The sequence below is a fragment of the Stegastes partitus genome, unplaced genomic scaffold (genome assembly GCF_000690725.1).
Source record: "Stegastes partitus isolate 25-593 unplaced genomic scaffold, Stegastes_partitus-1.0.2 Scaffold1620, whole genome shotgun sequence".
NCBI lineage: Eukaryota > Metazoa > Chordata > Actinopteri > Pomacentridae > Stegastes > Stegastes partitus.
The window spans coordinates 1-15,462 of record NW_007579351.1 but is presented as its reverse complement, the minus strand read 5'-3'; the positions used below and the strand labels follow the sequence as shown (position 1 = coordinate 15,462).

General features: G+C 40.1%; 2 protein-coding genes and 1 non-coding gene across 3 annotated transcripts; all 3 read left to right on the top strand.

The window, feature by feature from the left end:
• The first annotated feature begins 426 nt into the window (after positions 1 to 426).
• mcat (malonyl CoA:ACP acyltransferase (mitochondrial)) lies at positions 427 to 4,075 on the top strand. The gene is made up of 5 exons (XM_008300984.1): positions 427 to 973; positions 1,660 to 1,747; positions 1,852 to 2,069; positions 2,253 to 2,390; positions 3,674 to 4,075. Exons 1-5 carry the CDS (start codon positions 548 to 550, stop codon positions 3,944 to 3,946), a joined length of 1,143 nt encoding a protein of 380 aa, XP_008299206.1. The 5' UTR covers positions 427 to 547; the 3' UTR covers positions 3,947 to 4,075.
• Positions 4,076 to 9,403: 5,328 nt separating this feature from the next.
• On the top strand, positions 9,404 to 15,091 carry ttll1 (tubulin tyrosine ligase-like family, member 1). The gene is made up of 9 exons (XM_008300983.1): positions 9,404 to 9,468; positions 9,606 to 9,729; positions 10,450 to 10,658; positions 10,781 to 10,961; positions 11,221 to 11,358; positions 11,632 to 11,740; positions 12,213 to 12,356; positions 13,777 to 13,863; positions 14,924 to 15,091. The coding sequence occupies exons 2-9, from the start codon at positions 9,617 to 9,619 to the stop codon at positions 15,089 to 15,091; spliced, it is 1,149 nt and encodes a 382-aa protein (XP_008299205.1). The 5' UTR covers positions 9,404 to 9,468; positions 9,606 to 9,616.
• Positions 15,092 to 15,220: 129 nt separating this feature from the next.
• On the top strand, positions 15,221 to 15,307 carry trnay-gua (transfer RNA tyrosine (anticodon GUA)). Its single transcript is given in 2 exon segments — positions 15,221 to 15,257; positions 15,272 to 15,307. It is a non-coding gene; the product is annotated as a tRNA-Tyr (tRNA).
• Positions 15,308 to 15,462: the final 155 nt, after the last annotated feature.

Here is a 15,462-nt window from a genome sequence, read left to right as displayed (position 1 = left end):
GGCTGACCCAAGCAGACGCATCAGCTTCAGAAGAAAAATGGCTGATATGGAGAATATTAGTTGAATGTGGTTTTCTTCAGTTGTAGTGGTAGTAGTAATAGTAGTCGTAATATCTGTCTTTCTTTGTTATATGCCATTATTTTTTGATTATTTCTTGGTTTATACATAATTAATGCCTGTATGTTCTTTCTGAAATATTGATTAGTAAAAAGAAAATAAATAAACAAAGTAAACAAAAACAGAAACAAAGAAAAGACTAAAATATTGTGCGTTAAAAATTAGGAAAAATATGAGCAGAGTCAATAACCGAATTAATATCACAACACATTCCGGCCTGAGGGGGCGCTGCAGCAGGAAGTAGCCTGACATGAAACCGGAAATAGAAGAATAGACTCAAACAACATGGCGGCTCCCATTGAGCTGTCATGCCGAGCGGAGAGGATAGTTGACTTCAGTAAAAATTGACTTTGTTGTTACCTACAGTTCGTCCGGACGGGTTGTGAGTCAGTTTCAACTCCTGAGGACACTGAGAGGTGAGGAATACTTCATGTCGGCGTCAGTGTTTGGCAGCATGGCGGCAGCCTGGAGGGGGAAGGTCAGCTCGCTGCTCCCTCTGACCAGGAGACTGACCACCAGCCAGGGGGGAGCTCAGCCTCCTCCGCCCGACGACTCCGTCCCTTTTCCCCAGGAGCGTGAGCCACGGGAACGAAGAGCCTGGAAAGACCCCAGCGGCTCCTCCGTGCTCCTGTTCCCCGGCCAGGGCAGCCAGTTTGTGGGCATGGGCAGAGGACTGCTGAAGTACCCCAACGTGAAAGAAATGTTCTCGGCGGCGGAGAAGATCCTCGGCTACGACCTGCTGTCTCTGTGCCTGCAGGGGCCCGAGCAGGAGCTGATGAAGACGGTGCACTGCCAGCCGGCTGTGTTCGTCACGTCTCTGGCGGCGGTGGAGAGGCTCCACCAGGAAAACCCGGAGGTTAGTCTGTGGAGAGTCACAGTCATCATGTCATGGTAGTACTGAGAGCTCCACTGTTGAGCTACTAGACTTCTCCTTTTGGTTCGTTTTACCTTCTGGATGAAAGCAAAACATCCTCGAATTATTATTATTGCTATTATTATTCACTTTACTTAAATTGTAACTGTATTTTAATGTATTTAAACATAACTAATCTCAGCTCAACTCAGTGATCTCAGGACTGTATTATAAGGACCTGATAAATGGTGTTTTTAGATTCCAAGTTGAGGCTCCTTTCTCAAAAAATCTGTCTTCTCTGTGCAGAATATAAACCTTACCTTTCTCTAGAGAGTGTCTTGTATCCTTTAGATACAGAAAACTTCACCACCATTCATTTGAATTCAATTTAAATTCAGTATATTTACATTTGGACTGCTCAGCTTAACGTTTCACTGTGAACTCTGTGACGAGTTAAGCTGAGACAATTAATTGACTAGTTGTCAGCTTTTAAATTAATTTCCGGCTATTTTACTCCTACTTAAATATAACCTAAGTATAGTTAGTGTAATGTTTTACCAACTGCTCAAAATTCAATTATAGTTTACTATGCTTCCAAATTTAGGAAGATCGAATCAGAAAGCTTTTGCCACACATTTACTGATAGAAGGATCCGTTGGTTGATTATTGTTTTACTTTTCTGCCCCCAGGCGATTGAGTCATGTGTCGCTGCTGCAGGTTTCAGTGTTGGAGAATTCGCCGCTCTCGTCTTTTCTGGTGCCATGAACTTTGCCGAAGGTGAACCTGACATGTTTTCTGTTTTGTACATGTACATCAGGTAAAAGCATTGTCAGAGCGATGTGAAGTTAACATACCATGTTGCCTGCTGTTGCGTCCTCTAGCGCTGTATGCGGTGAAGGTGCGTGCAGAGGCCATGCAGAAAGCATCGGAGCTGGTTCCCAGTGGGATGCTGTCAGTGATTGGGAGACCTCAGGCTCAGTATAAATATGCCTGTCTGCAGGCTAGAGAGCACTGCAAGAGTCTGGGTGTGGAGGAGCCTGTGTGTTCTGTGGCCAACTACCTGTTCCCTGATGGCAGGGTCATCGCAGGACACCAACAGGTATGGACAATGAAGACATGAACTAACACAACCCCACTGCAGCAACGGATGAAGAGGCTTACATAACTTTGTCATATTATGGAATTTACATTAGATATGGGATGATGGGTGTACAGTTTTATAGTCTAGTCTCACATAAAGGCTGTCAAAGCTGCTTTCATCAGAGCCGTGTTGTCTTCCCAGGCTCTGGATTTTCTCCAGAAGAACTCCAGGCAGCTAATGTTCATGAGGACGAAACCTCTTCCAGTCAGTGGAGCGTTCCACACTGAGCTGATGGCGTCGGCTACTGAATCCCTCAGAGAGGTGCTGAAGCAGGTGGAGGTCAGTCAACCAAACATCACATAAGGAGCACAATCATTCTATAAAATGATGATTTCACAACTTTTTAAAAAAATCCTCAACAGCCTTGATTTCATGCTTTCACGTCAACCCTCCTCAGTACTTACGTCTGTTGGCTGCTGCTCTTTTAGTCTCATCACATTCTGACACATGATAAAATATAGGAAATAAAAGATAAATTCTTAAATTACCACAATGAAAACTGGTGCATGCTTAGTTATGCTGCAGCTTTGAGTGTCTTGAACCCCAAACAGTTTTTGGCCTTTTTAGCTCATGTCATATTTTTCCTCACTGTAGGCTAATTTCATAAAAGTCCTGCACCTCCATGGAAACAGCACAACCATGACTTAAGTACAGAAAAATGTCTTCTGTAGTATGACACAGCTATAATGCCATGAATCAGAAAAAAAGTAGTATTTCTTTGATCGTTTATTTACTTTACAAAGAAAATGGAATCGCATGTACAATATTTTGCCTACAAGTGTTCCCAAGACTGATGAAAATAGTGGCTCTACATACTATAGATATTTTGCTACTTGCATTTACTTTTTTTCCCATATTTCCCCCTGTCAGCCTGAAACTTAGCCCATTTCAGACACAACCTCTCTCAATTTTTGTCACGCTGAGTCTCTAATGGCTTCACTGATGTGCTGAGGTGTGTAGAATAGTTAGTTTTTACAAAATTGGTTGAAAGCAAATTTATTTTTTTGATATTTAAAAAAAAAAAAGTGTAGATTAAGGTGATTGTAAAGCTTTGTTCTCCACAGTTTCACAATTTTCAAGCTTAGATTTGGTTGACTTTTCTGATGGAACCACGTGTCACATTGACAAATCATCAGAAAGCTAAAAGTCTGATGATTCTTTCTAGTTTGTAAATAAATGTTGGAATTTTGACATTTAAACAAAAAGAAAAAGATAGCAGGCCCTTCGAACCTGGTGGCAGATTTTGGGGTTCAGAGGGTTAGGGGGTCATGAGCAGCACAGCTTGGAAAACCTATTTTTAAAAAGTAGAATTATAACCAATACCGAACTACTAAATGTCCAAAGAACCTTTTGATCACTTTTTAATGTAAAATGTGCCAAACATTTTCTTCAATGTGAGAATTTGATAGTAAAATCTATTTCCACTGCTCCTTTAATACAAATTCATTTCATCCACATTTCACATTATTATTTGTGACTTCACCCACAGCAGTTTTTGCCAGCTGTAGCTCTCGTCCGATCTAGCCCTCATCACCTAATGTCTAAACCTCCCTCCCGTTCAGGTGCGGCGCCCAGAGATCAGAGTCTACTCTAACGTGGATGGCAAACGCTACATGAACGAGAGTCACGTGCGCAGGCAGCTGGTGAAGCAGCTGGTGTCGCCCGTGAAATGGGAGCAAACTCTACACGAGATCTATGAGAGGGTGCAGGGACAGAACTTCCCTCACACCTATGAGGTCGGACCCGGAAAGCAGCTGGGCGCCACGCTTCAGAAGTGCAACAGGAAGGCCTTCAAAACATACACTAGTGTGGAAGTCAGCGCACATGAAGACTGATGATGCAGAGACGTGGACTCAACAATGAAAACAGATCAGCAGGAGCTTTTGTCAAACCTGCAAGCTCTTCCTTCTTAATGCTCTTTCTTATGTAATACTGTGTAATTAAATGAATGTTTTTTTAATTAATGAGACTGTCACATTTTTTCATTATGAAGTTTATTTGAGTCACATGAAAAAGCGTTTTTTTCAAATCTGCAACAGAAAGTCCAGCTCCCTTCATTTTATATTAAGCAAGGCTACATCTCATTCGTAAAAATCTTGGCCTCTTTAACCATCTGCATATAAAAGACTGCAGGCCAGCAACAGTCCACTCATGGAAAACATGCTTTTTGACATTAATACAACTGTGAACCAGCATGTCACTGCTACAATAAACTCCCCACCTCCTTGGGCAGCACTGTAAAACTAATTTAAACATTCTCTCTTACCCTGATCAATTTAACTGTATAGTAAAATAGTTTTCCTTCTTTTTTTTCAGTTTTGCTGCCCAAGAGGTTGTTCACAATCTTCACTGTTAACTTCAATACCGCTCATTGAAATAGTAAAAAAAGAAAAGTCAAAGTAAACAGCAGAAAATAAATCACTTAGCAGTAATTGTCACTCATTTGCAAACTTTTTTTTTTTTTTTTTTGTCAAACATATAACGGCCAAAAGGACCTGCTTATGGCCATTTTAGGCTGTCCATTCCTTCCATAGTGCTCCAAAGATGGTCACTGCAGCCACCAGTACCACAGTCACAAGTGCTCCTCTGGTCCAGCCAGTGCAGGTTACTGGTTTCAGACTGGACACCTGTGAAATAAAACGTAGTGAGACAAAAGTAGAGCTTTCTTAATATTATTCTACTCCAAAAAAACAAATTGTGAAAGCAGAGATGTAAGTCTCTTCTTCGAGTGTGAATGTCAGACCTGTAAAACTTTAGATTTCTCCATGTGAACTTCAAAGACACTTTCCTACATTATACAAAACAATGCTGCTTGTTATTTCTTTATTCTACACAGATCAGCTGGAGAGGATGCTGCTTGCTTATTAGTTTTATTAGTTTTACTGATGTGTGATGAAAACTGGATGCAAAGCTCCAAGGTAGCACCCATTGACTAAAATGAGTAACAGACGACTTCCATGTCATTGCAACCTGGTTCTAAAATGCATCCATGTATCCACTACTACTATCGACTACTTTTACAAATAGTCTTAAAATGCATTTGCATTATCTTGACTGTCGATGTAAACTGATACCAGGATAAAATACTAATTCATTCACATCCAACAGTATTTGCTGTTAAAAAGTTTATTATGTTGTGCTTTGAATTTAAATTAAAGCAAAACCATTGGAGAGCGGTTAGTTGACATGATCTACTTTCATTCAACTGGCTGAGTGCGGACCAGATGAGGTGTGTTGTAATGCACTGGGGCAATAGAATCATGGACCTAAGGCTCATTTTAAGCATTTTACTGCCGTTTGTTCTACATTGTGCAGCATCGCCACTGTTTCAACACTTTTACGCTGTTGAATTTTTCATATGAACAGGATTTAGTGTTAACATGATATATTCCCATTTTATGTTGTTGCTCTATTGTTCTTTAACAGTCATGATCTTTAAATTAAGTTTATGTGGGTTCTTAAAAAAACATTTTACCATGTAAACGTGGAGGTTCTCATCTAATATCAAGGTTATATTAACGTTCCTTCATTGTCTCCACAAATGTAAGACTTTTGTATCCGAAAATGAGGAAACAAAACCCTAAAATGCTTTGATCACGATCAAGTCGGCGTTCAATATGTTTTCCCTTTTGCAGCAGGTTTAAGATTTATTGATTCATTTTAGAATGACCAAACCCAAAAGAAAAGAATGATGTTGACCTTTTCATCTGGATAATACATGTATGGAGAGCAAGTGAGGCTGAGCACCTCCAGATTACATTCAGTCCCCATGCAGACTACATGGATTTGAAGATTTGCAAAAACAGATAACTCCATTTTTGTAGATTTTCAGAAAACTTGTTTGCTTAAGATAATATCAATCAAACTGAAGTTGAGTGGATCTGACTCAGTAGAAATGACAGAAATAGAGATAACTTAAGTTTGATTGATATTGTCTCAGGTAGACGATGGAAAAGTGGGTTTTCTGAAGGTTTGTGAAGATGAAGTTATCTGTTTCTGTTATCTCTGCATTTACACCTTACATATACACTTTCCTCTGTTCGGATAACTTGAACCGATACAGCTCATATGTTATTATCAGGTGTAAGTGGGACACTGATGTTCTGTATACCATGCACCATGATGGAGTTTAGTTAAAGACACAAACATAACAGACAGATGAGAGCATTACCCAGGCTGTCAAGGCCTCAGCTCTGAAGATCCCCTGCCCAGGCGCAATGCTCTCAATCCAGGCCTTCACCGCAGCTGACAGACCCTGGAAGCCCCAGAGCTGACTGTGGATGTCCCTGAGAGGAAGAACAACCGATTACAAACACTCACACAAAGATTTGATGAGTGGAATACATTTAAAGGGACTGGGTTTTTTTTGTTTTTGTTGGTTTTTTTACCGATAGATGGTCCGTGTCAGAGCCTGGGCAGGTCTCAGCAGGTGTAGAGGAGTCAGCCGCCGGTTTGGCAGCCTGCTGGTCCACTCCCGGTCCAGCTGGTCTCCGATTACAGCCAACTGGCGCCCGACAACCCGAGCGGCCCTGTCACTGATCCTGAAGCAGGAACAGGCAGGGAATTTGTTCAGTTGTAGGATTTAAGATGTGTTTTTTCTGTTGATTTTGTCACAATGTGGAAGAAAAAGAAGCTAGATAATGAATATTTTGGTTTCTTTTTCTTTTTTTGTATTCATCAGGGAAGTTGAAAGACATCATGGTATCATAGATGTGGGAGATTGTCCAAACAGAAACCTCTTTTGTTTGTGTTTGCTTGGTCCCAGACGGTGTATTTGCCTGAGGAGGACCTGTACTGTACCTGAGGTTCACGTCAAACAGGGTCCCAGTGTCCACCTCACCAGGTCCAGCCTGGACGGACACGACGCGACTCGGCTGTCTTGTTTGTTCCACCATCGTGTTGTCTGAGGAGAGACCCAACATAATGCAAATAAATCACATGAGTACACATGAGACGAAGACATGCAGGACAGATAAAGGCCTTGTGGCTCCAAGGTGTTTGTGTGTTATCTTTGTTCGTCTCTCAACGTTCATAAACAGGTTGTGTAAATACTGGGTCACATGACCAGGATAGGTGGCGGCTGTGTAACCAGGGAGAGGATGCAGGTTGAAAAAAACAGGCCCTTCTAGGTTTGAGATGACATCATGTGTTGGATCAAGTCCAACGGTTGTAGTCTATTGTCTGATGTATGCTGCAGCTGAAGTGAGTTTCAGTTCCCTAACGTTTAGGACGGGTGTACGCAGGAAGCTGTACATCTACTCTGCCTTTATCACGCCGTCAGACTAGTTATTTTCTTTATGTTTTGCCCCAACAATCAGGCTGAAACCGGTTTGCAACCCCCTACGTGCACCTGTCCTGAGATCAGTTCCTGTTGTACCTGCGCTCACGTGCCTTAATGCAAATGCTCCATTTCCATAACTCAAATCACCCAAACTGCCTTTTTAACCTCACCAAGAACAAAAAAACACAGCGACTCTATAGAATCTGCTTAAAAGCTTTAAATATTTGTTTGTTCACAAATCTCAAAAAATCTACTACTAAATATTTCTCTGTTTTTAACAGTGTGGAATTAACTTTACAGTATTTCTAACATTTTAGTGACAAAATGCCATCAAATTGTAGCCCTGAATGTGGGAACCTCAACATCATAATACAAAATTATACCCAGAGGACCGCTTAAAACATTAACCATGTAGTAGGGAAGAGTGGTTTGCCATATTGTCATAACAAAGAGATGAAGTCATCCCTCTCACCCAAAGCAAACAAAGGTCGTTTGGAAGATCACACATATTGTAATTGAAGATATCAATACATTTTAAAATAACTACATTTTCAATACCACTAGCACACTGCATCCCAATGGAAAAGTATCTTGTTGGATATTAATCGAGTGTAAATGTTCCCATCCTGACAGTAGACGGGTGCATGCACAACAAAAATGAAAGTATAACTACCTTTTGTGTAGATTAAAGTAGACGCCGCCCTGTAATAAATGGGAATACATTAGAATTAACATTGATCAGAAATAAAAAATAGAATAAAATAAAGAGAAATTGGTAAGATTTTTTTCTTGTACTTACAGCAGCGTCCTTTAATCTTGTTGCTCTCAGGTAACTGCCGCAGATATGAGTGGCCACGCCTTTACCTGCTGCTGCCCACAGCGACCACCAGGGGGCGACGGAGGCGGCAGAACAATAATAGAAAGGCATAACATAGATGTTAACTTGTTGCAGTAGTTGTAGTCTTAGTTCTTATTACTATTTTAAAACTTTCTATAAATTTTGTTGCTATGGATGTATTTTTTCGTTTTATTATTTCCTTTTTTTTATTACTTTTACACAGCATAGTTACAAATTGTTATACAATAATTATAAATACAATTTTATTTATTGTTTTTTGTTTGTTTGTTGTTGTTGTTGTTGTTGTTTTTACTAACTACAAGGTAATTGCTCTTTTGTACATTTCAGAAATAGTACAGTGGTTTTACTTCTGCAAGCCTTATTGTTTGTGTTCGCACAAATCAATCCAGTATTTATCTCCCTCCTACTTCTTATTTTATGAGTGATATACTTTGTAGTTCATTTTTAATAATAACTAAGTTTAGTCTAGAAGGTGTGGGATATATTACCTGAATGAGTTACAAACAATAATAATTTGTGACAATGTTGTAACAACACTTATACATTGCAGATTCAATAAAACATTTAATATCATGCATTATATTTTTTAAAATATATATAAATATATTTATTTTTATCTATTTTTTCTTTTCTTTTCAATGTATTTATTCTTTATCTTTCTGTATAAAGTGTGTAGTTGTGTAAGGTCGCCCCCTGCTGGTCACTGTGGTCATAACGTCCTGCGGTGACATCACTGCGTCCTCCGTTGCTAGGTTATTCTCCCGGAAGGACCAAGCCCGTAACGACATCTTTTAGCATTTTTAAGACTTTTTTTTTGTTCAAATAATTTCTTTAAGATATAATTTGTTCTAATGTCTGCCGGTATATGTTACTATATCTTATTAACAGAGACTACTGTGAGTGGTAGTTTCACCGGTGGGCGTTTTCTTCGCTGCCCAGCATCACGACGGCCGGAGCAGTAAATATAGCTCGTTAGCTATTAAACAGCTAGCATGGAAGCAGCTGTTAGCCGTTAGCTGCTGCTAACGCTGGCGATGATGACAAACTGTTTCTTTGTGAGTTTAGTCGCTAACGACAGCGCCATGAGATTGCATCAGTGACTGGGTGATGCCCGCCCAACCTCTGCAGCAGTCCGAGGAGGATCCAGCAGCCTGCTAACTGAGCCAGCCCGACTAGCTGATGCTGATGACTGGCTGTTTCCTGACATTGATTTGCAGGTAGCTGACTACACAGAAACAGACACAATGCTAAAGGCACCGGTGCAAAGTAACGGCATGCATTTGTAGAAATACTTGTCTGTGCAATGGATTGTTGATGTGCTTTTCCTGTGTGTTTACCTGTTGTTTTGTGCTAGTGGGAGGCACCATGGCCGGTAAGGTGAAGTGGGTGACAGATATTGAGAAATCAGTGCTCATCAACAACTTTGAGAAAAGAGAATGGGTTCAAGTTACAGAGAGCGAGGACTGGAATTTCTACTGGTAGGCGTTTCATCTACATTACACCTGCACCTTTAGTCCTTGGACACTATTTCATGCTAAACCCCACATTATTATATCATATATAGACAGTGGTAGAAGGAGTTCTTTGTAAGTAAAGGTCATGCATTGAAAATTCTACTTGCAAAATGTATATATGGTATCAAACATGCAAGTCCTCCTTCTGCAGAAAAGTGGCTCTCGTGACCTATATCTTATTATACATGACAACATCAGGTTGTTGAGAGGTGAGGAGGTGCCAGTTTTAACTGCTTTATAAAGCTGCAATGATTAATTCTTTAATCCACTGGTCAACTACTACATGTATTGCCAGCTATTTCTTTAATCGATTAGGCGTAAAAAGTGCAAAAAAGTGTAAGTTCTCTGATTTAAGCAATATTTTTCTTTCTTCCTGTATAACAGTAAACTCAATATCCTTCCATTATGGATATAATGCTGGATTTTGAAAAACACTGATTGACATTTTTCATTATTTTCTGACATTTCATATATTCATCAATAGATTAATCGACAATGGAAATAATTGGTAGTTGCAGCCCTGCCATGTTTCACAAAACACAAGTTATGTAGTTTAGGTGTGTGTTAAGCCTAGAAATGTTAATTTATGTATTCATTTGTGTATTACTCTGATCACCAAGTTTATTCTTATACTCTTGGCTCCTACAGTCCCCATAATGCAGGTTTATTTGTGCCTACATGTAGGATGAGCATCCAGACCATCAGGAATGTGTTCAGCGTGGATACCGGTTATCGCCTGTCAGACGACCAGATGGTTAATCACTTCCCCAACCACTACGAGCTGACCAGGAAGGACCTGATGATCAAGAACATCAAACGCTACCGCAAGGAGCTGGAGAAGGAAAGCAGTCCGTTAGCAGAGAAGGACGAGAATGGAAAATACATTTATCTGGGTACGCATGAGATGAGTGTGGAAATGCATACGTGAACTACATTCTGTTTTTCCCTCCTCACGCAGCATGTGGAGGCACGCTATTTTAAGTGAGAAATCTGATTATGTTTGCACTCTGTACAGATTTTGTCCCGGTGACATTCATGCTCCCTGCTGATTACAATCTGTTTGTGGAGGAGTTTCGTAAGAATCCGTCCAGCACCTGGATCATGAAGCCCTGCGGGAAGGCTCAGGGCAAAGGCATCTTCCTCATTAACAAACTGTCACAGATTAAAAAGTGGTCGAGAGACAGCCGCACCTCGACGTGAGTTATCAAAGACGCCGACCCAGCCAGAGGAGCTTGTAATGACTGTATAATAAACTAAAAACGTACTCTCTGTCTTCTAGCTTTCATGTCTTTCTGTAAACTGAAATCCACTTCTTCACATTATCCTTTATAAAGAGACAGTCAGATATTTTGAATGTAAATGCACATGAAAAGCCATAAAATTTACAGTTTGTACATGACTGTTGCTGCAAAATATCAAACTGGTTGCTGATGCGTGGCTGTTTCTTGCCCCCAGGTTTGTAGCAGCATCTAGTGGTAAAGAGGCTTATGTCATCTCCCTGTACATTGACAATCCTCTGCTGATAGGAGGGAAGAAGTTTGACCTGCGTCTCTACGTTCTGGTGACCACATATCGTCCCCTGAAATGCTATATGTAAGCCCAGAATATGTGTGCTTGATAACCTTAAATAATAGCTGCATATTATAGAGGTTAGTAGGGTTATCGTTGACTCTGACTGTAGTTGAGCCATTACCTTATTTTGTAACAAGTTATTCACTCAGAGAAGGTTTTTGTTAATAATTGATAATAGCAACGTGTTCGAACACTGTAGAAATCTATCTCACGGCAAGTACAACTCTTATGACTTATATTTCCAATGTTAAAGAATCTGTTTATTGATCGTTCTCTCTGGTGTTTGACTCTCAGGTACAAGCTGGGCTTCTGTAGGTTCTGCACAGTGAAGTACACACCCAGCACCAGTGAACTGGACAACATGTTTGTTCATCTCACTAATGTGGCCATCCAAAAACACGGGGTAAGTCTGTGTCATGTCTGGAAGGGCTCACAGGAAAATTTGTGGTGTAATTAAAAAGGCAGAAACTTTGTTGTTAGCAACACTGGACCTTCTGTTTCTGCATGCAGCTCTGTCAGACTCTCTCTATCTGGTAAATGTCTTTTCCACAAGCTTTCTGTTCAAAATTTGAAGTCTCACATGCAGACTTTAAAAGACATTCAGCTGTTGTTACAGACTGAGTAATACGCAAATGTGTAAAATCAGTGGTGTGCATGTTTAATTAAAAGGGGCAGAATATAATTTTGGGGGTTTTCTGTTGACTAAGCATACAGTTCTACCAGATGATAGAACTTCTGCTGACTGCATCCAAAGACTTTTACTTGGTGGATTTCAAACTGTAGTCTTAATGGTGATGTGTATATGTTATTGTAATATGAATTGATACACAAACTTTCCAGTTTTACTTAGACTGTGTGTGTGTGTTTTAATGCAGGACGACTACAACCACGTCCATGGAGGCAAGTGGACCGTCAGTAACCTGCGTTTGTACCTGGAGAGCACCAGAGGAAAGGAGGTGACCAGCCGATTGTTTGACCAGATCCACTGGATCGTGGTGCAGTCGCTGAAGGCCGTAGCTGTGAGTGAATGTGACAATGGAGTCTTTTTTTGTATTATCAAATGACATTTACAGATATGTGACAGTTACTCTGTAGATGCTGACTGACAAAATACATGACACACAAATTTGGAGAAGTTTAACCAGAATATGGCGCTTATGTCCAATATGTTGTGTAACAGCAATGTCACATTTTACCTCAGGTTTTCATCACTGTCAGTGTTTACACCAACTGCAATTTTCAGCTCCCCATGAATTAAGAAAAACTGTTTTCAGCATTTTGACAGCGCATTTCTTGAACCATAAAGAAACACTTGATCGTGCACAGTGACACCTGAAATGCACATCTTCAGTCACTCAAACGTATTCAGAAGACTTTGTAGCATATTTACTCACATTAAATGTATTAAGATGTTTTACTTAGACCTGCAGTTCGGTTTTGGCCACCTGGGGCAACATAACACTAACATAGTGTGTAATCACTTGTTAGAAAATTGTCTCCTGCTCACACATCTGGCAGAAACAGAGAAACACACATTTGGAGTCATGTTCACGTGCAATCTTTACTCTCTTTTAGCTTTGCTTTTTGGAAATATGACTCTTATATTCAACAGTTAGTCTCTGATCTTTTGATGCTGAGCAGGTAGCCACAGTGAGCTTTCAGAGCTTTTTTTTGTTGTTGTTTTTTGACTGAAAACGGCTACCTGCTGCAACCTGACGAGGTGAGAGTTAGCCTAAACAGTGACGTTTAGAGAAGTTGCTGATGAATCTTTGTAGGTTTATATTATATTATATAATAGTGCAATATAAAGTTTTTTTTAAAGCAAAACAATCTTGAAATGTCAAGCGTCCAGGACAGCCTCCTTTCACAGTCATATTTACTATTCAAGCATTATTCCTGACATAATAGCATAAAAGCAGCATCATTTAATATGTTCAATAGCCTCTGCTTTATATACATATGAAATGAAAAATACTTTATTTATCCCAGAAGGGAAATTCAATTATATAGTATAATAATATGCATATTTTAATGATGCATCTTATTTTAGAAGCTGATCCTTTTCAATATTTTGAATGAAACTTTCAATCTGACAAAGTAACTGCCAACTACAGTCGTCATAGTTTTTCAGCAGGCTAACACTAACACTTGCACAACTGTTAGAGCACCTGGATTTTTTTCTTTTTTTTTTTTCTTTTGGAACAACAGCACACTCAACCTAATGCACACTTCCCTTTTCTACTAAGTGATCTGACTCACTTCCCCTCCAAACCCAGGCTACTTCATGTGCTAATAGTTATGACCAGAGTTATTTTGACTATTTGCTAACATCGTTCCCTAATGAATCACTCTGTGTTGCATTAAAAGGTTCGCAATCTCGCTCTAGTCAATTCTTCTTCCTAATTCAGGCTCTGCTTCTTTTTTTTTTTTTTCTCACAGCCTGTGATGAACAATGACAAGCACTGTTTTGAGTGTTACGGGTATGACATCATTATTGATGACAAGCTGAAGCCATGGCTTATTGAGGTAAGTTATTTACCAGAAATTATCACACACCTACAAACTTACATCTCGAAACTGCTTAAAATCTACCTCTGCTGTAAAAGACGACTTGCTTTTCTTTGCTTTCCTCATTTATTGTTCCAAGTCTAAGGATACTTAACATGCTTGCACAATGACGCTACATTCCTTTCCTTTGATTGTTGAGTAGCTTTAAATGCCCCTGAGGTACTCTCAGTTGTGTGCCTCTCGGTATTCAAATGTGTGCTGAAGGTGTGTCTTCCACCCATTCACTGCAGCTGACTAATGCTGCTAAAAATACGGAAGTAGCTGAGCTTGTACCAAGTAATACAGTCTGATACAGACTATTTGTTACTGAATCTTTTGTTGTCATTAAATAATACTTTCTCTGTCTAAATATTGTGAATAATTCACTTGTAATGACGCTGTCATATTTTACTGCACTCATTTTGACAGCTGTACAATGTGCTGCTAGGTTTCCAGGCTAGGTCTGAACTATTTCTGTTCACAGACACCGATCTGATCTATTTTGAGCGACATGAAGTTGGTTGTGGGGCATAAACGCTCCTCAGTGAGAAACGTGTGCCACAAACCTAGTCAGGACCAATCTCTTTTGTTCACTACTGCTTCTTCTGTTGTGTTGTGAAACTATAATATGTGTGCAAGTAGCCAAGATTCCTTAACAGCTAATGCGTATAAATAGCTGAGGAGCTCAAGTAAGTCTTGATGTTTGGATCATCTACAGATGAAAGTAAGTGTGTTGATATCAGAGCGACTACTTCTGCTCTCCCTGGGCGCACGTGAAAGTTTTCCAGGGTGTATCTAATGTTCTACTTTAAATGCAATATAAAGCTCATTAGCAGCTACATTTCCTGCCTCATAAAAGCTTCTACATAGATACAGGAGGAAATTAAACAATATATTTGTTTGGATACTCCACTGCATTTGCTGTCAACCTTTCTTTTTTTTTTATTGTTTACTGCAAACTGGATCTGCATTTGTGTTGATGCTAAACACCCTCCTTCTCAAATGCTAATGTCATCGTCTCTGTCTGTGTGATCCTCAGGTCAACGCCTCTCCCTCGCTGACCTCCAGCACAGCCAACGACCGCATCCTCAAGTACAACCTCATCAACGACACCCTCAACATCGTCACACCCAACGGGGACATCCCAGACTGCCGCTGGAATCGCAGCCCTCCCCGAGAGGCCCTGGGCAACTATCAAGTCCTGTGAGTGACATTTAAAATCTATCAGTTACATTCAGATGCAGTCAACGGGCAGGGAGAGCCACATGGGAACTTAAAATAGGCAGCAAGAGTTTAGGTTTACACTGTGTGGCTGTGTTGGTGTCTGCTTTCATGCCCTTCGATAGCTCAGTTGGTAGAGCGGAGGACTGTAGTGGAAATACCAGGCATCCTTAGGTCGCTGGTTCAAATCCGGCTCGAAGGAATGATATTTTCAGACCGAGGAGCCACACTTCACAGGTTCTGTATAAGCATCCCACTTGTATATATGATGTTTACATTACTGTGTCAATTTGGCTACAATTTAAACACATGATTCCAGTTAGGAAAAAAGAAGTGTTTGACAACCTGTTATCTTCA

Excerpts from the sequence above, each read along its gene's own strand:
- mcat (XM_008300984.1), top strand. The coding sequence starts at position 548 with ATGTCGGCGTCAGTGTTTGGCAGCATGGCGGCAGCCTGGAGGGGGAAG. Across the intron at positions 974-1,659 it reads TCCACCAGGAAAACCCGGAG|GCGATTGAGTCATGTGTCGC; the intron begins GTTAGTCTGTGG and ends TTCTGCCCCCAG. Across the intron at positions 2,391-3,673 it reads AGGTGCTGAAGCAGGTGGAG|GTGCGGCGCCCAGAGATCAG; the intron begins GTCAGTCAACCA and ends CCTCCCGTTCAG.
- ttll1 (XM_008300983.1), top strand. The coding sequence starts at position 9,617 with ATGGCCGGTAAGGTGAAGTGGGTGACAGATATTGAGAAATCAGTGCTC. Across the intron at positions 10,659-10,780 it reads TGGAAAATACATTTATCTGG|ATTTTGTCCCGGTGACATTC; the intron begins GTACGCATGAGA and ends CACTCTGTACAG. Across the intron at positions 11,359-11,631 it reads CGTCCCCTGAAATGCTATAT|GTACAAGCTGGGCTTCTGTA; the intron begins GTAAGCCCAGAA and ends TTTGACTCTCAG.